The 17,535-nt window shown below is 37.3% G+C and overlaps 1 protein-coding gene across 7 annotated transcripts in view; it reads left to right on the plus strand.

The window, feature by feature from the left end:
- NEK10 (NIMA related kinase 10) overlaps positions 1–17,535 on the plus strand; it is a 272,943-nt gene that overhangs the window by 208,389 nt on the left and 47,019 nt on the right. For 4 of the 7 annotated variants that reach the window (XM_050779439.1, XM_050779442.1, XM_050779441.1 and 1 more), the window contains 2 exons: positions 8,738–8,775; positions 8,875–9,015. In XM_050779439.1, coding sequence (XP_050635396.1) covers positions 8,738–8,775; positions 8,875–9,015 — 179 coding nt within the window. The remainder of the gene's footprint in view (positions 1–8,737; positions 8,776–8,874; positions 9,016–17,535) is intronic. The other 3 variants (XM_050779444.1, XM_050779445.1, XM_050779446.1) reach the window with 1 other exon arrangement.

A 17,535-nucleotide genomic window follows, 5' to 3' on the forward strand; every position in this document is an offset into this window, starting at 1 on the left:
CAGCAGGGTAGGGCAGCTGTGCTCTATGAGGTCATGTGGAGCCCTGGTCTTATATCTTGTTCTTCCATATCCCCAGGGTATAGATTTCATCTTTTTGACCAATATGACTTACGAGACCACATCCTACATCCAAGCCAGCAAGAAGAAGAAAGGGGAAGTAGAGGCACCCCTCTTTCTTTTAAGGATATGACCCAGATGTTATGCTCATCACTTCTGTTCACATACCATTGGCCAGAACTTCCTCATATGACCACAGCTAGTTGCAAGGGAAGGTGGAATATGTTTGGGAAATTATCTTTTAAAAGCAAAGTAAAATTGTTATTTTAGGACAGCTTGCTGTGTCAGTGGCAGTTGTTTCTTAGAGCAGGGACTGAAACAAAACTATTAGATTGAGCCTTCTGCAAGTTCTCCTGACCTTCATGGGAGCCCCTTCACTGGCACTGGGTGAGATCAGAGGGAGCAGAAACTTGATTGCAATGTTCCAGAGGCAGACATAGGAGGCATTTAAGAAGCTGAGAAAATGAGCTGGGAGAGTGAGCTGGTGGGGAATGTTTGATGGAAAAGGACCTCTTAGAATCAGGATGAACTCAGAGCATTTGGGACAGAGGAAGGAGGAGAGATTAGAGAGGAAAAGAGATAACTGACAGTGTACAGTTGCAGCATAGACCACAGCCAGAGGAGTGGGCCTGGAGAAGATGAGTGGCAACTCCTTCTTTGTGTCTGAAGAAAGGGAGGTGAAGATAAAATTAAGCTAGAGAAATAGAGAAAGGGAGATTAAGGAAGAATATACTTTATGGTTTCTGTATATTATTATTATTATTATTATTATTAAGATAAAATCTTGTTCTGTCGCCCAGGCTGGAGTGCAGTGGCATGATCTCAGCTCACTTCAACCTCTGCCCTCTGGGTTCAAGTGATTCTCCTGCCTCCGCCTCCTGAGTAGCTGAGATTACAGGTGCCTGTCACCATGCCTGGCTAATTTTTGTATTTTTAGGAGAGATGGGGTTTCACCATGTTGGCCAGGCTGGTCTCGAACTCCTGACCTCAGGTGATCCACCCACCTTAAACTCCCAAAGTGCTGGGATTACAGGCATTCGCCGCGGTGCCCAGCTGGTTTCTATGTGTTAGATGATATTCTAGGCCACAGATAAGAGGACTGTCTAGATTTGAGGAGTATATTCAGCTAGGAGCAGCCAATGTTGAGATAAGAACTGAGCAGAGAATGGAGGAAGGACTGCCAGACTGCTCTGAGGCTGGGGCACCTGTTGAGGTTGGGCCACGTATAAGTGGTGATGCCAGGCAGGGGTCTTCAGAGCTGTGGGATGATTCCCACTCAGGAGGTGGCAGCATCTGTGTGATAAAATGCTAAGGCTGCGATGTGCTATAGCAGGCATGGCTTTTTGGATACAAGCAAAGGAGCCTGACTCTAGCTAACTTATGTGACCGGGGTTTTTTTAGAAGGCATTATGGGGCTTGTGTAATTTAGACTCTGGAGGATCAAGCTTGGGAAGGCATACGAGCCAGTTCAGTCCCTGAAGTCTATAAAGGAGACATTTTTGGGAGGCTTGTAAGGGCAGGAGAACTCTGGGATAAATAAACTCCCAGCTTGTTTATTCCATTCTCATGTCACCTTTCTTAGGATTCAAAATCTTGAGAGAGAGAGAGCCAGATTGAGCTGGCTGGGATCAGGCGCCTGTTTACTGCCTTGAGGAGAGCTGAGGTCCTTGACTAGTCCATCAGGGGTGCTTGCTGAAGGGAGCAGGTGTTAGTGCTGGGCAGCCTCAATGGAACCATCTGGATCTATCTCTGGGTTTGAGGGTGCTGGGAATCGCATAATGTAAATGAAGTTCAGAAGAACCTGCTCAGCAAATTCCTGGAGGATTCAGTTAGGTGACAAAGGAAGGTTCCTATAGACAAATCCTTTTCTTGTTTAGTCAAAGGTGTATCAGTGATACATTTATCTTCTTCAGATGAAGACCAGGAGGAGTTAGGATGGAGCCTTTTAATTTCCTAACTTTTTCCCAGTGTTTCTGGGAATAAAAACCCGAGAAAAACTTATCGATAAGGGGTGTGATCTGTCAGAAAGATATTCGAGAAAACCCTGTAAGACCTCATGGCATTCTTTACTGGGCCAAAGTGCAAAGGAGTCATGGTCAGAAGTAATGGGGAGGGCAGGGGAAAGAAAAGTAGTCCAAAATGCCAAAGAGAACCACAATGGGTGTTTGTGGGGACTGGAGATTTGAGTTAGAAGATCTTCCAAAGGATCTTTAGGGCTTGCTAGTACCCAATATTCCCCACTGACTGACTTTCTATCACTAACAAAGCAAGTATTTTAGTTCAAAAGTAAATTATGACACATGGTGTACTCCCAGTTAAGTGAATTTTATATTAAAATGAAAATTTCCAATCAGATGAATGTAGGTATCTTGGCCCTGTCAAAAATAATTCTACTCTTTTTTGAAAGGCTCCATGGAAAATTGTCTTATTTACACAAATTGGTTGATGTCCACCCCTTCAAAAACAAACAAAAACCCAATATGGTCTATATCTTTTAGAGCTTGAGATGGTTTTTAAAAAGTTAGCCATTAACTAAATACTTTAAAACAAATTGGGTAAGCTAGAATCAGCAGAAAGGCAAAGTTTAATCTGAAGATCATTGAAACAGGGATATGGAACAAGCTTTAACTTGGGGTTATGACCAAGTCAACAGATGGATATGGAAAGTGGCCCATACATTGAAGTTGATGTTTTGGAAAGTATGTTCCAAGGTGAACGGGACCTGACCTAAAGCAACATTTGCAAAATTGTGCCATGAAATGTGGTAATACAGTGTGACATGCTACCAGGGAACACAGGTTTGTTTAAGACAAGCTCTCTTCCTTCAGGGAGCTCACAGGGAAGTGGAAAGACAAGGGCAGACTTCAGAAGAAAATAAATGGTAAAAGACAGCCTTTGATTTATGCCAAATAAGAGGAGAGAAAATTAATAACTTTTGACTCCCTCCCAGGTAATCCCCAGGGCTTCTCTGAATTAAAAGGAGACAATACCAAAATGTATTTATAATTCTTTAAAGAACATTAAATAAAGCTAAAGTTGTTTGCAATCTAATTTGTTTAGGATTTTTCTGGGTTTCTTTGTTTATGAATGTGAAATGTGAACCCATCCTGCAAAATATTTAGAAGCTAAATAAGAAGTTTGAATATAAAAGGAGATAGCAAAACTACATAATAGAATAAAAATAAATTGAAAATCCAGCCTGTAGAGGGTTTTCTGGTTTTTTTGGTTTGTTTTTTTCCTATTCTGTGCCATGTATAAAATGGTATAACAATTACAAGGAGACTCTGGGCAGCTCTCCCACTTGGGGACCCTTACTGGCTCTTTAAAAAGGCCCAATGAGAGAAGTCACAGGGAAGGACATATGTGTTCTGACCACAGCCTCCAAAATATAGAAGTCAGATGTGGCCCTGGTTAAATATTAATGGTACTAAGAGAAAGCTTAAGCATAAATTCTTAACTTTGGTCAGATATCAGATATCAGGAGCCAGATTTAAACCAATTGCCTGCTGAATAACTAACATAACTCCCTAATAACTTAGGATATGCTTTTGGGCAAATGATCCAGACAAATGGATAAAACATGAGCAAATGGAACTAGGAGGGATAGCCCCTGCCTCCTTAGAGACATTTTGAAATCTCAAGGCTGGAGAATAATATTAGAACTGGAAGGCACCTGGGAATCCAAGCCATCATTAGTTGATACAACTTTTTTTGAGGAATATAGTTAATGGCAAGATCAAGAGAGGAATAAGCCCCAATTTCTTTGAAATTTCCAACTTTAATCATTTTCAAATTTGAAATGAAATCTTTTATATCTATTACTATTTGCTAGGAAGGCATTAAGAATCGGCTTGACTTTTACCAGTTTTTATGCGGGTTTCGTAGGCTGACCTAGTATACACACATTGAGGATTATAATCCAGCAAGTCATAGCATATTATTTCAACTTACAATATTCTCTGTAGTGGAACTTGATAATGCTCACGGGGGCTTCAGCCTCTTTATCACATATGCTCAGGTCCTAGTAAAGTTTAGTCGTTGTTTTACGACCATCTTAAGAACCTTCATTCATTTATTTAATTGATGGATATTTATTACTGTGTGCCGAGTATGTGCCAAACTATGCCTAATTCATCTTTGCCTTCTCCAGGGCACAGTGTATTGCACATAGGTACCAACCTACAGATACTGATTAATGAATAGATGAATGATTGTTATCATAGTGTAAATTCTTTATCTCATTACCAAGGACTGAAATCTTGCCTACTGACAGCCTTTGCCATAGCCACAGCTTAAGGCACATTTTTTTTTAAAGGGATCCTGTTGCTCAGGCAACAAGATTTCTCCACGTCTGCTTGCCTCCTGTCGCCCAGGCAACAGAGTATAGTTGGCAGGCTGGTTTGAGACACTGGATGTTTGTGGTATCAAAGATGCCTGTGGTTCACAACTTTTTTGATTTGTCAGTGTATGCATAATTGTATTTGACAGTGTGCTCCTAAGTCTAAGTCTTTTTTTTTTTTTTTTTGAGACGGAGTTTTGCTCTTTTGCCCTGGCTGGAGTGCAGTGCGCCATCTCAGCTCACTGCAACCTCTGCCCGCTGGGTTCAAGCGGTTCTCCCGCCCCAACCTCCCTAGTAGCTGGGATTATAGGCACCTGCCACCACACCCAGCTAATTTTTGAATTTTTAGTAGAGATGGGGTTTCGCCATGTTGACCAGGCTGGTCTCGAACTCCTGACTTGAGGTGATCCACCGCCTGGGCCTCCCAAAATGGTAGAATTACAGGCATGAGCCACCATGCCAGGCCTCTAAGTCTTTATATGTAAAGATGATTGTGGAGGTTTGTGATCATTCAGCATCATACTTGTGACTGGAAAGACCTTGTGTATTTTCAGGACCTGTGGATCTTGCCTCCTAAAAGCAGAAGTTTTGCTTATTTTGTAGCTTTTCTCCCTCCATCTTTTTCATAATCTGTATCTGGTTTTACTTTGGAGGAATAAATACTGCATGATTACTCCTTGCTAGAATCAACCTGGCCCATCTGCCAATGTCACACTCCAGCAGTCTTAACAAAAACAAACAAAAAAACGCATAGTAAGACCACTTTGTTTCTTTTCTGTGATAGTTCTATACTTTCCTCGTTTAGTGCTCGTTTGTTATGAGATATGTTATTCGGGTACAAGGGGATAGGCACAGGAGCATTATACTACTTTGTTGTCATGATACCAACTCTATTAACATTATAGATACATAGGAGAACTCAAAGCTACATAATGTTGCTTATTCACACAGGATGTATGTATGAATGTCACTGCCTGAAAGAGAGCTTCAGCTATAAAATGCTCATTAGCTCACATGGTGTGGTTGCAGTAGTTTCAGAAGGTATTACCTTACTATTGTAAGCCAAACCTCTCATTTCATAAGGTTTAATTATTTTTATCAATATCAAATAGTATTGATACTTTTCACAATTGAATTAAATGATGGAATACACTCATAATGCATGTGAAAATGTTTTCTTTGTTCAAATATATATTTCAAGGAATTCCTATGAGAGATGAAATTTTAGGGCTTCATTCTCTTCTTGGCCAGGACTCTGCTGGCAAAATAATTACCCAAATAATTCACCTTGCTCTTGACTTAATTCAGTGAAAAGTCTATTTAAAAAATTAGAAAGCTACTTCCTGGATTATTCACTTTATCTGTTAGTGTTTTGGGGTGGAAGTTGTAGGCTAACACTCATTTTCAGCACTTCAGTTTCTCTTTTGCCTTATTAATTCCAGATGAGGTCATACTAGGTCTGAAGAGAGCTGGAAGGGATGGCCTTTTAGAATTCTTTCAGCCTTCTATTTTTCTGAAATTCTTCCATCAGCCTGAAGTGCTATTGGTCAATGCCCATTTCAAAATTTTCAGAGAACACAAACTATAATATATTAAGCCTCTTCACCAGAAACTATTTCTGGAATGTTCTCTGTGTGAAACCACTTTGTTATATTTTTCAGCTTGTGATACGATGGGGACACCACCCTCTGTAGCCATAACGCTCTGTTGGGCATAAACATTCAATGTGGTTCAATCTAGAGGCAGTCTTCCCCCAGGCTCTGCATAATTTCTATCGTTTGTCCATCTGTGAACTCAACAATTGCATAGTTAAAAGCTGTCACTTCTGGTCACAATGAGCCTGTTCTATTTTGAAATTTCAGATGACTATATTTTCTTGCGGATAGTGATATAATTTCCAGAGAAATTGACATTTATTTTCTGCTATCTCTATGCAATCTTTTAAGTCCCTAGACTGTGGAAACTATTTATTTTCACCATCCCATCTCCAGTGTCCAACATGGTGGCTATACATTGTGGGCACTTAATAAATATTTCTCGAATGAATGAATGAATGTGTAATGGTTCTTTTTAAAGATTCCCTAAAGTTTATTAAAGAGTAATTTAAAATTATATAAAGGAATAGCAGAGGCGGCAGCAACTCAGCATTGTCAGGGTGTTCTATGTCACATATCCCACTAGCACACATTATGCATAGCATTTGCTAATACGTAAAAATGTTTGAAATGTTAGATTCTTCAGGACATCTGGAACAGTCATCTTGCAAACTCATCATGTGAGTGATTATCAGCTTTTCAAGAACATGAATAACCTGATGGATACAAGTTTGCCTCCAGTTGCATTTGTATTCACTTTTTAAGAGAGTGGGATTCAGGAGGTATTTCAGGTTTAGCAGCTACATGGCATGAATGTAGTAAGCTTATGAAGACAATGACCAACACTTAAGGAAGGGCAGACCACATTGTTAAGTAGGGAGGCCACTAGGCACATGTGACTCTTGAGCAGCTGAAATGTGGCCAGTGCAACTGAGGGACTGAATTTTAAATTTCATTTAATATTAATTAAGATGTAAAATAATAAGATATCTCAATTTTTATATGTTGAAATAATATTTTGGATATTTTTGATTAAATAAAATAGATTTATTTCACTGTATTCTTTTTACTTTTTAAAACATTTGGCTACCAGAAAACTTAAAATTATGTTTGATGCTTACCATCAGTTTCTATTAGACAGTGCTAGCCTCATCTAGAAGGCTAAGGGGCAAAGTTATTCGGAAAGCATTTGCTGGGATATGGCATTTGTGCAGGCATACGAGGAGCTGGAACAGATGTTCTGCTTCTCAGCTCAGCCCTGAGGTTGTCCTGCCTACACATGGGCACTGCTGTGATCATGTCTCTTTTCAAACTTTCTGAGGGCAGGATCAGCTTCATTTCTTTTTTTGAACGTGCTCCTTATCTCAGGGTTAGGGAAAGTATATAAACTGTTAAAGGCTGGCGGGTTCCATTTACTTTTCAAGGCTCTGGAACTTTGAGCTCAGAATGGAACAGAATATATTATGGGATCAAGAGAGTGCTACCCTGGTGAAAATCAAGAGGGAATGGAAAGGAACAGGGAAGAAACTCATAAGTGGATACAAAGATTTTGGTATTATTCTAGTGCTTAAATTGGGTGGTAGGTAAATGAGTGCCAATTTTGTTACACTTAATAACACAGGTAGGTGTTGCATGCATGTATCAAAAAATCTATGATTAAAACAAAAGGGTTGGGACAAGAGACTTATCAGCCATGTTTACTTGTATTAAATTCCTGTATTTATTCCTACTTAACAAATACCTATCATGTGCCTTATACATAGTAGATGTATGATATATTTTTGTTGGATTGCATTAAGTTTAAGAATGATTCTTACAACTTGTCAGGGCACAGATGTTTCTTATTTCGTTCCAGAAAACTATTAAAAAATTGGTTCTAGGCTGGGCGTGGTGGTTCACACCTGTAATCCCAGCACTTTGGGAGGCTGAGGTGGGTGGATCACGAGGTTAGGAGATCAAGACCATCCTGGCTAACATGGTGAAACCCCGTCTTTACTAAAAGTACAAAAAAGTTAGCCGGGCATGGTTGTGGGTGCCTGTAGTCCCAGCTACTCGGGAGGCTGAGGCAGGAGAATGGCATGAACCCAGGAGGTGGAGGTTTCAACAAGCTGAGATCGCGCCACTGCACTCCAGCCTGGGTTACAGAGCGAGAGTCGTCTCAAAAAAAAAAAAAAAATGGTTACAGTGGAAAAAAAAGGCTGAAGGTGATTTACACATATCCCTGGTACAGTCTAAGGCCACCTCCAAGGCAAACAAGGGATGTTAATAACACTGGCAACTTTAGGAAAGATAATTATTTTCAATGCAAAAAACATTTTATAGGAAGAGGAATAAAGTTTTTTTTTATTTGTTTTTTGTTTTGTTTTGTTTTTTAATAGAGCAGGAACAAATCATAGAAAATACTGTATATAACATTTTAAATCTTATATCCTTTTAGTGCAAAATCATATTTCGAGTTTAAGTATAACAAGAAAATTATTCAGGATCATAAGAGTTAGGCTCTTAGTCATACTTAGAGCCTAAAAAACAACTGTGGTGGGACGATTCTGCCATTTGTCAGTAGAATGTCAATTGTACTGTGTGTTGCAATATATTTATTTCCTTCTGAATTAAACTCTTGAGAGCATCTTGAGGGAAAATAATCTTTATTAATCTTTATAATGTAGACCATAGCAAGATGTAGGCTCTTAGTTTGTCAAATCCAAGTTGAACAAGTCATTCTAATGGCCTGTAATTCTATTTTCAGGGACTTCACTGGAGGAACAGGATCAAGACCAAGACCAGGTAACTTAGTGTTGATAGCGATAAAATCAAACACAACTCTCTAAAATTCAATGTAATTTATGTTACAGTTTCATATCTTTCCCCCTTTTATTTCTTCAGCTTTGCTGCCTCTTGACCTGCTTCTGAAAGTGCCACCCCTCATGCTCAGGGCCCACATTAAGGAACTAGAGGCCGAGTTAGTGACAGGGTGGCAGTCCCATAGCCTTCCTGCTGTGATTCTTCGAAATCTCAAAGATCATGGTAGTACTTACTAGATCACATTGATGTTAAGCACACAATGGGCAAATGCAGAATTATAGTTGGACCTGAGATGTCTGAACGATGCTTGGGTGGTAATTTTAATATAAACAGCAGGAGAATTCTGCCTTGTTTGTTCACCATTATTAGTTTGGCGATTTGATGATAACAAAATGCCTTCTGTGTTCACTGTCGATTGAAGTATTATGGGCTGTTTTTTCCAAAATTTGCATTTCTGCCGTGGTGGGAATGTTAGCCAGTTGACCTACTGATGCTTCAAGTACATACCTACAAACAAAAAATAGTAACCATGTTTTACAAAGGTATTTCTGTAAACTCTACACCTACATGATACATGTAGAATGAAGAGAGTAAGTCATATATTTTTTCTATCTCCTCTACCCTTACACAAATAATTATTTTTTACTTATTTATGTTTCTTTTTTTCTTTTTTGAGACAGAATCTCACTCTGTCACCCAGGCTGGAGTGCAGTGGCACGATCTTGGCTCACTGCAACCTCCACCTCCCAGGTTCAAGCGATTCTCCTAACTCAGCCTCCTGAGTAGCTGGGATTACAGGTGCCTGCCACCACGCCCGGCTATTTTTGTGTTTTTAGTATAGATGGGGTTTCACCATGTTGGCCAGGCTGGCCTTGAACTCTTGACCTCAGGTGATCCACCCACGATTAAAATGACATATCACATTGTTTCCCTAATAATTGAAAAATTATAGATACTTAAACATAAAAGTTTATAATAAAGGTTTGGGAAGAAAGTGTTAATTAATGTTTCTAATTTTTGTTAAAGAGGACCAAAGTCCATCAGTAACGTTAAAATTATTAGCTAAACCTAGACAATTCAGAAAAAAGTTTAATGATTATGCTTTTATCATGTGTGTGAGTGTACAACTCTTGAACATAGAGTTCTACTTTACTATTGGTTAATTTGGGATTATTGTTTAATGATATTTTCACCTCAGCCTCCTTGATTTGCATTCTTTTGTAGAGCTAATGTGCATAGTGAATATAGGCAAACTGACTGTAATATTAGCCCATGTCTCCACATTTATTAAATTTGCTTTGGATGAGTTATTGACAGTTTGAGGCCATTACAATGTCAGCATAGATGCCAAAAATGATGGTTTTATTAAGATGCCTGAAACTATCATGTTGACCATGCTCTGCTTCTGTTATTTTGGCAAAGGTAAGTTCAAAATATAATTATGAAATTAAGATGATTGTTATTAATTGATGTTATAACAACAAAAATGGAACACACATATGTATGTAAGCAATTGGCAGTTCTGTTGTAATCCATATTAGAAATTCTTTTTCCTAAACAGTATGTTGACTTAGTTCAGTGCAAGACTTGATTTTATGTCAATGACACTGATCAGATCTGTGGACCTTTAAACAAACTGTTTTCATTATGGCCCAGTTTACATACATTTCTTTCTTATCCCTACAGTTTGCTATATCATCTAATTCTTTAAACTCTGCTAATTCCTATATTGTTAAAACTTGTATCAGAATACACAAAAGCATTTTTTTTTTTTGAGACAGAGTCTTACTGTGTTGCCCAGGCTTGAGTGCAGTGGTGTGATCTCAGCTCACTGAAGCCTCCGCCTCCTAGGTTCAAGCAATTCTCCTGTCTCAGCCTCCCGAGTAGCTAGGATTACAGGTGCTCACTACCATGCCTGGCTAATTTTTGTATTTTTAGTAGAGACAGGGTTTCATCATGTTGGCAAGACTGGTCTCTAACTCCTGACCTCAAGTAATCCACCCACCTCAGCCTCCCAAAGTGCTGGAATTACAGGTGTGAGCCACCACTCCTGGCCATTTTAAGTGTTATCAGTGAGTGCTACATTTTATACATAAAAGGAGTGGTTAGGTTTTACTAATATTGTAGAACACATTAATTCACAAGGGAACATTTGGGTTACCACCTGAGAGTTATTCTACTTTCGTGTCATTCTCAACCTTAATATGAAGGTTTTTTCCATTAATTATAAAACTCATACCTTTTAAGTGTTGCAAGTAAATTTGGATGATTGGTTGCTTTATCAAATTATAAATAGCTGGTGCCAGTACCATTCACTTAGGTCACTGCATCTGCAAATCATGCTCTAATCCAGTCATTATCTTGGTATCTCTGTCTTAACTAAAATATAAAGAGGTGACATTAATCTGGTATTCCAACAATAAAGTAGTATGTTTGGACCAAGGTGTCATGAGCCATTGTTAGTCCTGTCAGTAGTGAGTTATACCTTAAGTATTTGTTGTGAAAAATAGGTAAAGCACTTAAATTTGTGAATGATTTATTTTTTGTTGTTAAATAAGCTGATTATATTAGTGTTTTTTCATTTACTTAACATTCGGTTTTGCTTTCTTGGATAGAAGGAAACATGTTGGAACTTATGCATAACCAACATTTACAGCCCTGTATTGCCTAAATGTTCTGGAAAAAATTGCAGAAAGGGGAGAATTTTGCCAAAATCAGGGCATTCCCCCAGGAATATATCTAATATGTGACCATTATTTTCCATGTATTGTGGTAGAATACAGGGTTAGAACCATTATTTTAGGATGCCAAGTGGCTGTATTGTAATATGATCTTGCCTGTGTGGTACTCTTAAAAGCTGAACTTCTAGGTTCGTGTTGTGGTAATAACAGCAGTACCTCCAAACTCTTCTAGAACAAATAACAGTGAAACTATTTTACCTTACTTGTATTAAAAATCCCCTTGTTCTGTCTTTTAATACTAACTAAATTGTATCAATAATTTATTTTCTACAAATTATTTGGATTAAATAATAGATTGCAATTCCCTGCCAATAGACAACTTAGGAATTCATATATTATACCAATGAAAATATTAACAGTAATTAATATGAATAACTGAATGAAAAAACATTTTTAACGTGTTAATTATTTTAGCTCTGTTTTCCCAATTTTAGTCACTAGTGAATTACCATGGTACAAATTTGCCTATATCTGAGAACTATATATACTATTATTTCCCTAATATTTTTCTTTACATCGACTAACTTGATTTAAATTCATTTTTAGAGGAAAGTTGTTATTATTTCTGTAAATGAGAACCAGTATAATATCACTTGCCATAAGTAGATGACCATGGTAAAAGTAAATACAAATCTAAGAAAGACAACATTACATTCCAAGTAGATATTGTTGTCTGCTTATCCTGAGGTCTGTTGTCTTTGCTGTAAAGGAACATTGCCTCCTATTTGAGAAATGGTGAAAACATGCTTGCATGATACTGAAACTTAATCCTTGATATAAACAACAGAAAGAAAACTATAAAAGGAATACCTTTCCTACTGGACTACTTAATACCTTATATACCTACTAATGAAATTAGGCGGTGTAGGTGTCCCATGCCTTGGGAAACTCAGTTCTTTAAAAATAGATTAATTCTGTGGCCTATAAAGTCAAATCAGTTAATCAAATAACTGAATATTACCAAGTATTTGGAACTGGGGAAAAAGGTCTCAGGTCTGTCTTATATAAAAAAAAGAAATAATCATTTCCTTTCAAGGCAAGGGAAATGGTATATATTTGTGAAAATTAAATTATACAAAAATATAACACAAGAAACATGTTCTTTGTCAAGTACCTACTATAATGGTATGGATTCTCTTAGTGTGGGTCAAATGTAAATTTTTGGGTGTGTAGGTCAAACCTAAATTGTCAAGTGCAAATGTAATGTCAACTAAAAATATGGCTTAATTTGACCAATTAACGCTGACATTTTCCCCTGCCTTGCTCAGGTTTTTATTTAGACAGCACATGACACCCAGGCACTGAACCGGTGTATGGATATTCTTATGTGCTGCGTTTTTAATAGAAATTGTCACTTTATATTTCTGGGCCCTTAATTATGTTTTCTTATTGGATGACTATGAATCTATTTTTATGCCTCCATTTTGTTAGTAAAGGCAGATCTAAGTCAAATTGTCAAATTTTTTTTTTTTTGCTCAAATATTCTAGAAAGCAGAGCTAACATTCTAGTTGTCCTTATAGGAACAACTTTTAGTAGTTTACTTTCAAGTTAATCATTAACATCAAGTACTTAAAACTCATCTTCACAATTGCCAAAGTGATTTAAGTACATACCTTCTTTTATTGTGTTGCATAGCATTTTTAATCATACAAAAATTTGCTCACAGATTTTAGCCAAAACTTCTATGATACTAGTCTATACTATATAACTTGGCATATAATTATATACAATGTTGGGATTTGTGAAGTATTAGTTATGTTTTCCAACCATACTGTAAGCATCTTCATTGCAGCTTTTATAGATATAGGCGTATCTCATAGATAACTGCAGTTTCCGTTCCAGCCAACAGCAATAAAGCAAATATCACAATTAAACATGTTACATGACTTTTTTTGGTTCTCCAATGTACATAAAGGTTATGTTTACACTATACTAAGTCTATTAAGTGCACAATAACATTATGTCTAAAATATATATAACTGTAATTAAAAATGCCTTGTTGCTAAAAAGTGCTAAAGATCATCTGAGACTTTAACAAGTCATAATCATTTTGCTGGTGGAGGGTCTTGTCTCCATGTAGATGGCTGCAGATTGATCAGGTTGGTGGTTGCTAAAGATTGGGGTGGTTGTAGCAATTTTGTAAAATAAGATAACAATGAAGTTTGCTCAGTCAATTCAGTCTTTCACAAAAGTTTCTCTGTAGCGTGCGATGCTGTTTGGTAGCATCTTACTCACAGTAGAACTTCTTACAAAAACTGGAGTCAGTCCCCTGAAACCTACTGCTGCTTTATGAACTAAATTTATAGACTATTCTAAATTATTTGTTGCCATTTCAACAATGTTCATGGCATCTTTACCAGGAGTAGATTCCATCACAAGAAACCACTTTCGTTGCTCATCCCTAAGAAGCAACTGCTCATCCATTCAAGTTTTATCATGAGACTACAGCAATTCAGTCACGTCTTCAGTCTCTACTTCTAATTCTAGTTTTCTTGCTGTTTCTACTACATTTGCAATTACTACTTCTACTGAGGTTTTAAACCCCTCAAAGTCATCCATGAGAGTTGGAACCAACTTCTTCCAAACTCCTGTTACTGCTGATATTTTGACCATTAATCATATATATTTTTTATTTTTTTTAATTTTTTTCCATAAGTTATTGGGATACAATTCTTTTAGTGGTGATTTGTGAGATTTTGGTGCACCCATTACCTGAGCAGTATACACTGCACCATTTTTGTAGTCTTCTATTCCTCACCCGCTTCTCACTCTTCCCCCTAAGTCCCTAAAGTCCATTGTATCATTGTCATGCCTTTGCATCCTTAGAGCTTAGCTCCCGCATATCAGTGAGAAGATATGATGTTTGGTTTTCCATTCTTGAGTTACTTCACTTAGAATAATAGTCTCCAATCTTATCCAGGTCACCACAAATGCTGTTAATTCATTCCTTTTTTATGGCTGAATAGTATTCCATCATATATATATATATATATATATGAGATATCTATCTATATATGATATATATCTAATATATATTATACATATCATACATATATGATATATATCTAATATATATTATACATATCATACATATATGATATATATCTAATATATATGATATATATCATACATATATGATATATATAACTGATATATATATATATATCAGTTTCTTTATCCACTCATTGGTTGATGGGCATTTGGGTTGGTTCCACGTTTTGCAACTGTGAATTGTGGCTACAAACATGCATGTGCAAGTATCTTTTTTGTATTATGATTTCTTTTCCTCTGGGTAGATACCCAGTAGTGGGATTGCTGGCTTAAAGAACTTTTAGTTCTTTAAGGAATCTCCAGACTGTTTTCCATGGTGACGTACTAGTTTACATTCCCACCAGCAGTGAAGAAGTGTTTCCTGATCACTGCATCCATGCCAATATCTACTGTTTTCTGATTTTTTTATTATGACCCTCTTGCAGGAGGAAGGTGGTATCGCATTGTGGTTTTGATTTGCATTTCCCTGCTCATTAGTGATGTTGAATGTTTTTTCATATGTTCATTGGCCATTTGAGTATCTTCTTTTGAGAATTGTCTATTCATGTCTTTGGCCCACTTTTTGATAGGATTGTTTTTTTCTTACTGATTTTTTTGAGTTTGTTGTAGATTCTAGATATTAGTCCTTTGTCACATTTATAGATTGTGAAGATTTTCTCCCAGTCTGTGGATTGTCTATTTACTCTACTGACTGTTCCTTTTGCCATGCAAAAGCTCTATAGTTTAATTAGGTCCCAGTTATTTACCTTTGTTTTTATTGCATTTGCTTTTAGTTTCTTGGTCATTAAATCCTTGCCTAAGCCAACCTCTAGAAGGATTTTTCCAAGGTTATCTTCTTGAATTTTTATAGTTTCAGGTCTTAGGTTTAAGTCCCTAATCCATCTTGAGTTGATTTTTGTATAGGGTGAGAGATGAGGATCCAGTTTCTTTTCCTACTTGTGGCTAGCCAATTATCCCAGCACCATTTGTTGAAAAGGGTGTCCTTTCCCCACTTTATGTTTTTGTTTGCTTTGTTGAAGATCGGTTGGTAAGTATTTGGGTTTATTTCTGGGTTCTCTTTTCTGCTCCATTGGTCTATGTACCTATTTTTATACCAGTACCATGCTGTTTTGGTGACTATGGCCTTATAGTATAGTTTGAAATCAGGTAGCGTGATGCCTCCGGATTTGTTCTTTTTGCTTAGTCTTGGTTTGGCTATGCAGACTCCTTTTTGGTTCCATATGAATTTTAGAATTGTTTTTTCTAATTCTGTGAAGAATGATGGTGGTATTTTGATGGGGATTGCATTGAATTTGTAGACTGTTTTTGGCAGTATGGTCATTTTCACAGTATTGATTCTATTCATCCCTGAGCATCGGATGTGTTTCCATTTGTTTGTGTGAGCTATGATTTCTTTTAGCAGTGTTTTGTGGTTTTCCTTGCAGAGGTCTTTCGACTTCTTGGTTAGTTATATTCCTAAGTATTTTTATTTTATTTATTGTTTTGAGACAGAATTTCACTCTGTTGCCAGACTGGAGTGCAGTGGTCCAATTTTGGCTCACTGCAACCTCCGCCTCCCGAGTTCAAGTGATTCTCTTGCCTCTGTCTCCCGAATAGCTGAGACTACAGGTGTGTGCTACCATGCCCAGCTGATTTTTGTATTTTTAGTAGACACAGGGTTTCACCATGTTGGCCTGGAAGGTCTCGATCTCTTGACCTCGTGATCTGCCCGTCTTGGTCTCCCAAACTGCTGGGATTACAGGTGTGAGCCACCACGCCCAGCCAGTATTTATATTTTTTGCAGCTATTGTGAAAGGAATTGAGTTCTTGATTTGATTTTCTACTTGGTTGCTGTTGGTGTATAGAAGAGCTACTGATTTGTGTACATTAATCTTGTATCTGGAAAATTTGCTGAATTCTTTTATCAGTTCTAGGAGCTTTCTGGAGGAGTCTTTAGGATTTTCAAGGTAAATGATCGTATTGTCAGCAAACAGTGACAGTTTGACTTCCTGTTTACTGATTTGGATGCCCTTTATTTCCTTCTCTTGCCTGACTGCTCTGACTAGGACTTCCAGTACTACGTTGAAGAGGAGTGGTGAGAATGGGCATCCTTGTCTTGTTCCAGTTCTCCGAGAGAATGCTTTCAACTTTTCCCCATTCACTATTATGTTGGCTGTGTGTTTGTCATAGATGGCTTTTATTACATTGAGGTATGTCCCTTATATGCCAATTTTGCTGAGAGTTTTAATCATAAAGGGATGCTAGATTTTGTTGAATGCTTTTTTCTGCATGTATTGTGATGATCATTTGATTTTTGTTTTTAATTCTGTTTATGTGGTATATCACATTTATTGACTTGTGTATTTTAAACCATCCCTGTATCCCTGGTATGAAACCCACTTGATTATGGTGGATCGTCTTCTTGATATGTTGTTGGATTTGGTTAGCTAGTATTTTGTTAAGGATTTTAGCATCTATGTTCATCAAGGATTTCGGTCTATAGTTTTTTTTTTTTGGTTATGATCTGTCCTGGTTTTTGTATTAGGGTGTTGCTGGCTTCATAGAATGAATTAGAGAGGGTTCCCTCTTTCTCTGTCTTATGGAATAGTGTCAAAAGGATTGGTACCAATTCTTTGAATGTCTGGTAGAATTCTGCTGTGAATCCCTCTGGTCCTGGACCTTTTTTTTGTTGATAATTTTTAAATTACCATTTCAATCTCGCTGCTTGTTATTGGTCTGTTCAGGGTATTTAATTCTTCCTGATTTAAGCTAGGAGGGTTGTGTTTTTCTAGGAATTTATCCATCTCTTCTAGATTTTCTAGTTTATGTGCATAAAGGTGTTCATAGTAACCTTGAATGATCTTTTGTATTTCAGTAGTGTCGGTTGTAATATCTCCTGTTTTGTTTCTTAGTGAGGTCATTTGGATTTTTTCTCTTCTTTTCTTGATTAATCTTGCTAATGGTCTATCG

The sequence above is a fragment of the Macaca thibetana genome, chromosome 2 (genome assembly GCF_024542745.1).
Source record: "Macaca thibetana thibetana isolate TM-01 chromosome 2, ASM2454274v1, whole genome shotgun sequence".
In the NCBI taxonomy this organism is placed as follows: Eukaryota; Metazoa; Chordata; class Mammalia; order Primates; family Cercopithecidae; genus Macaca; species Macaca thibetana.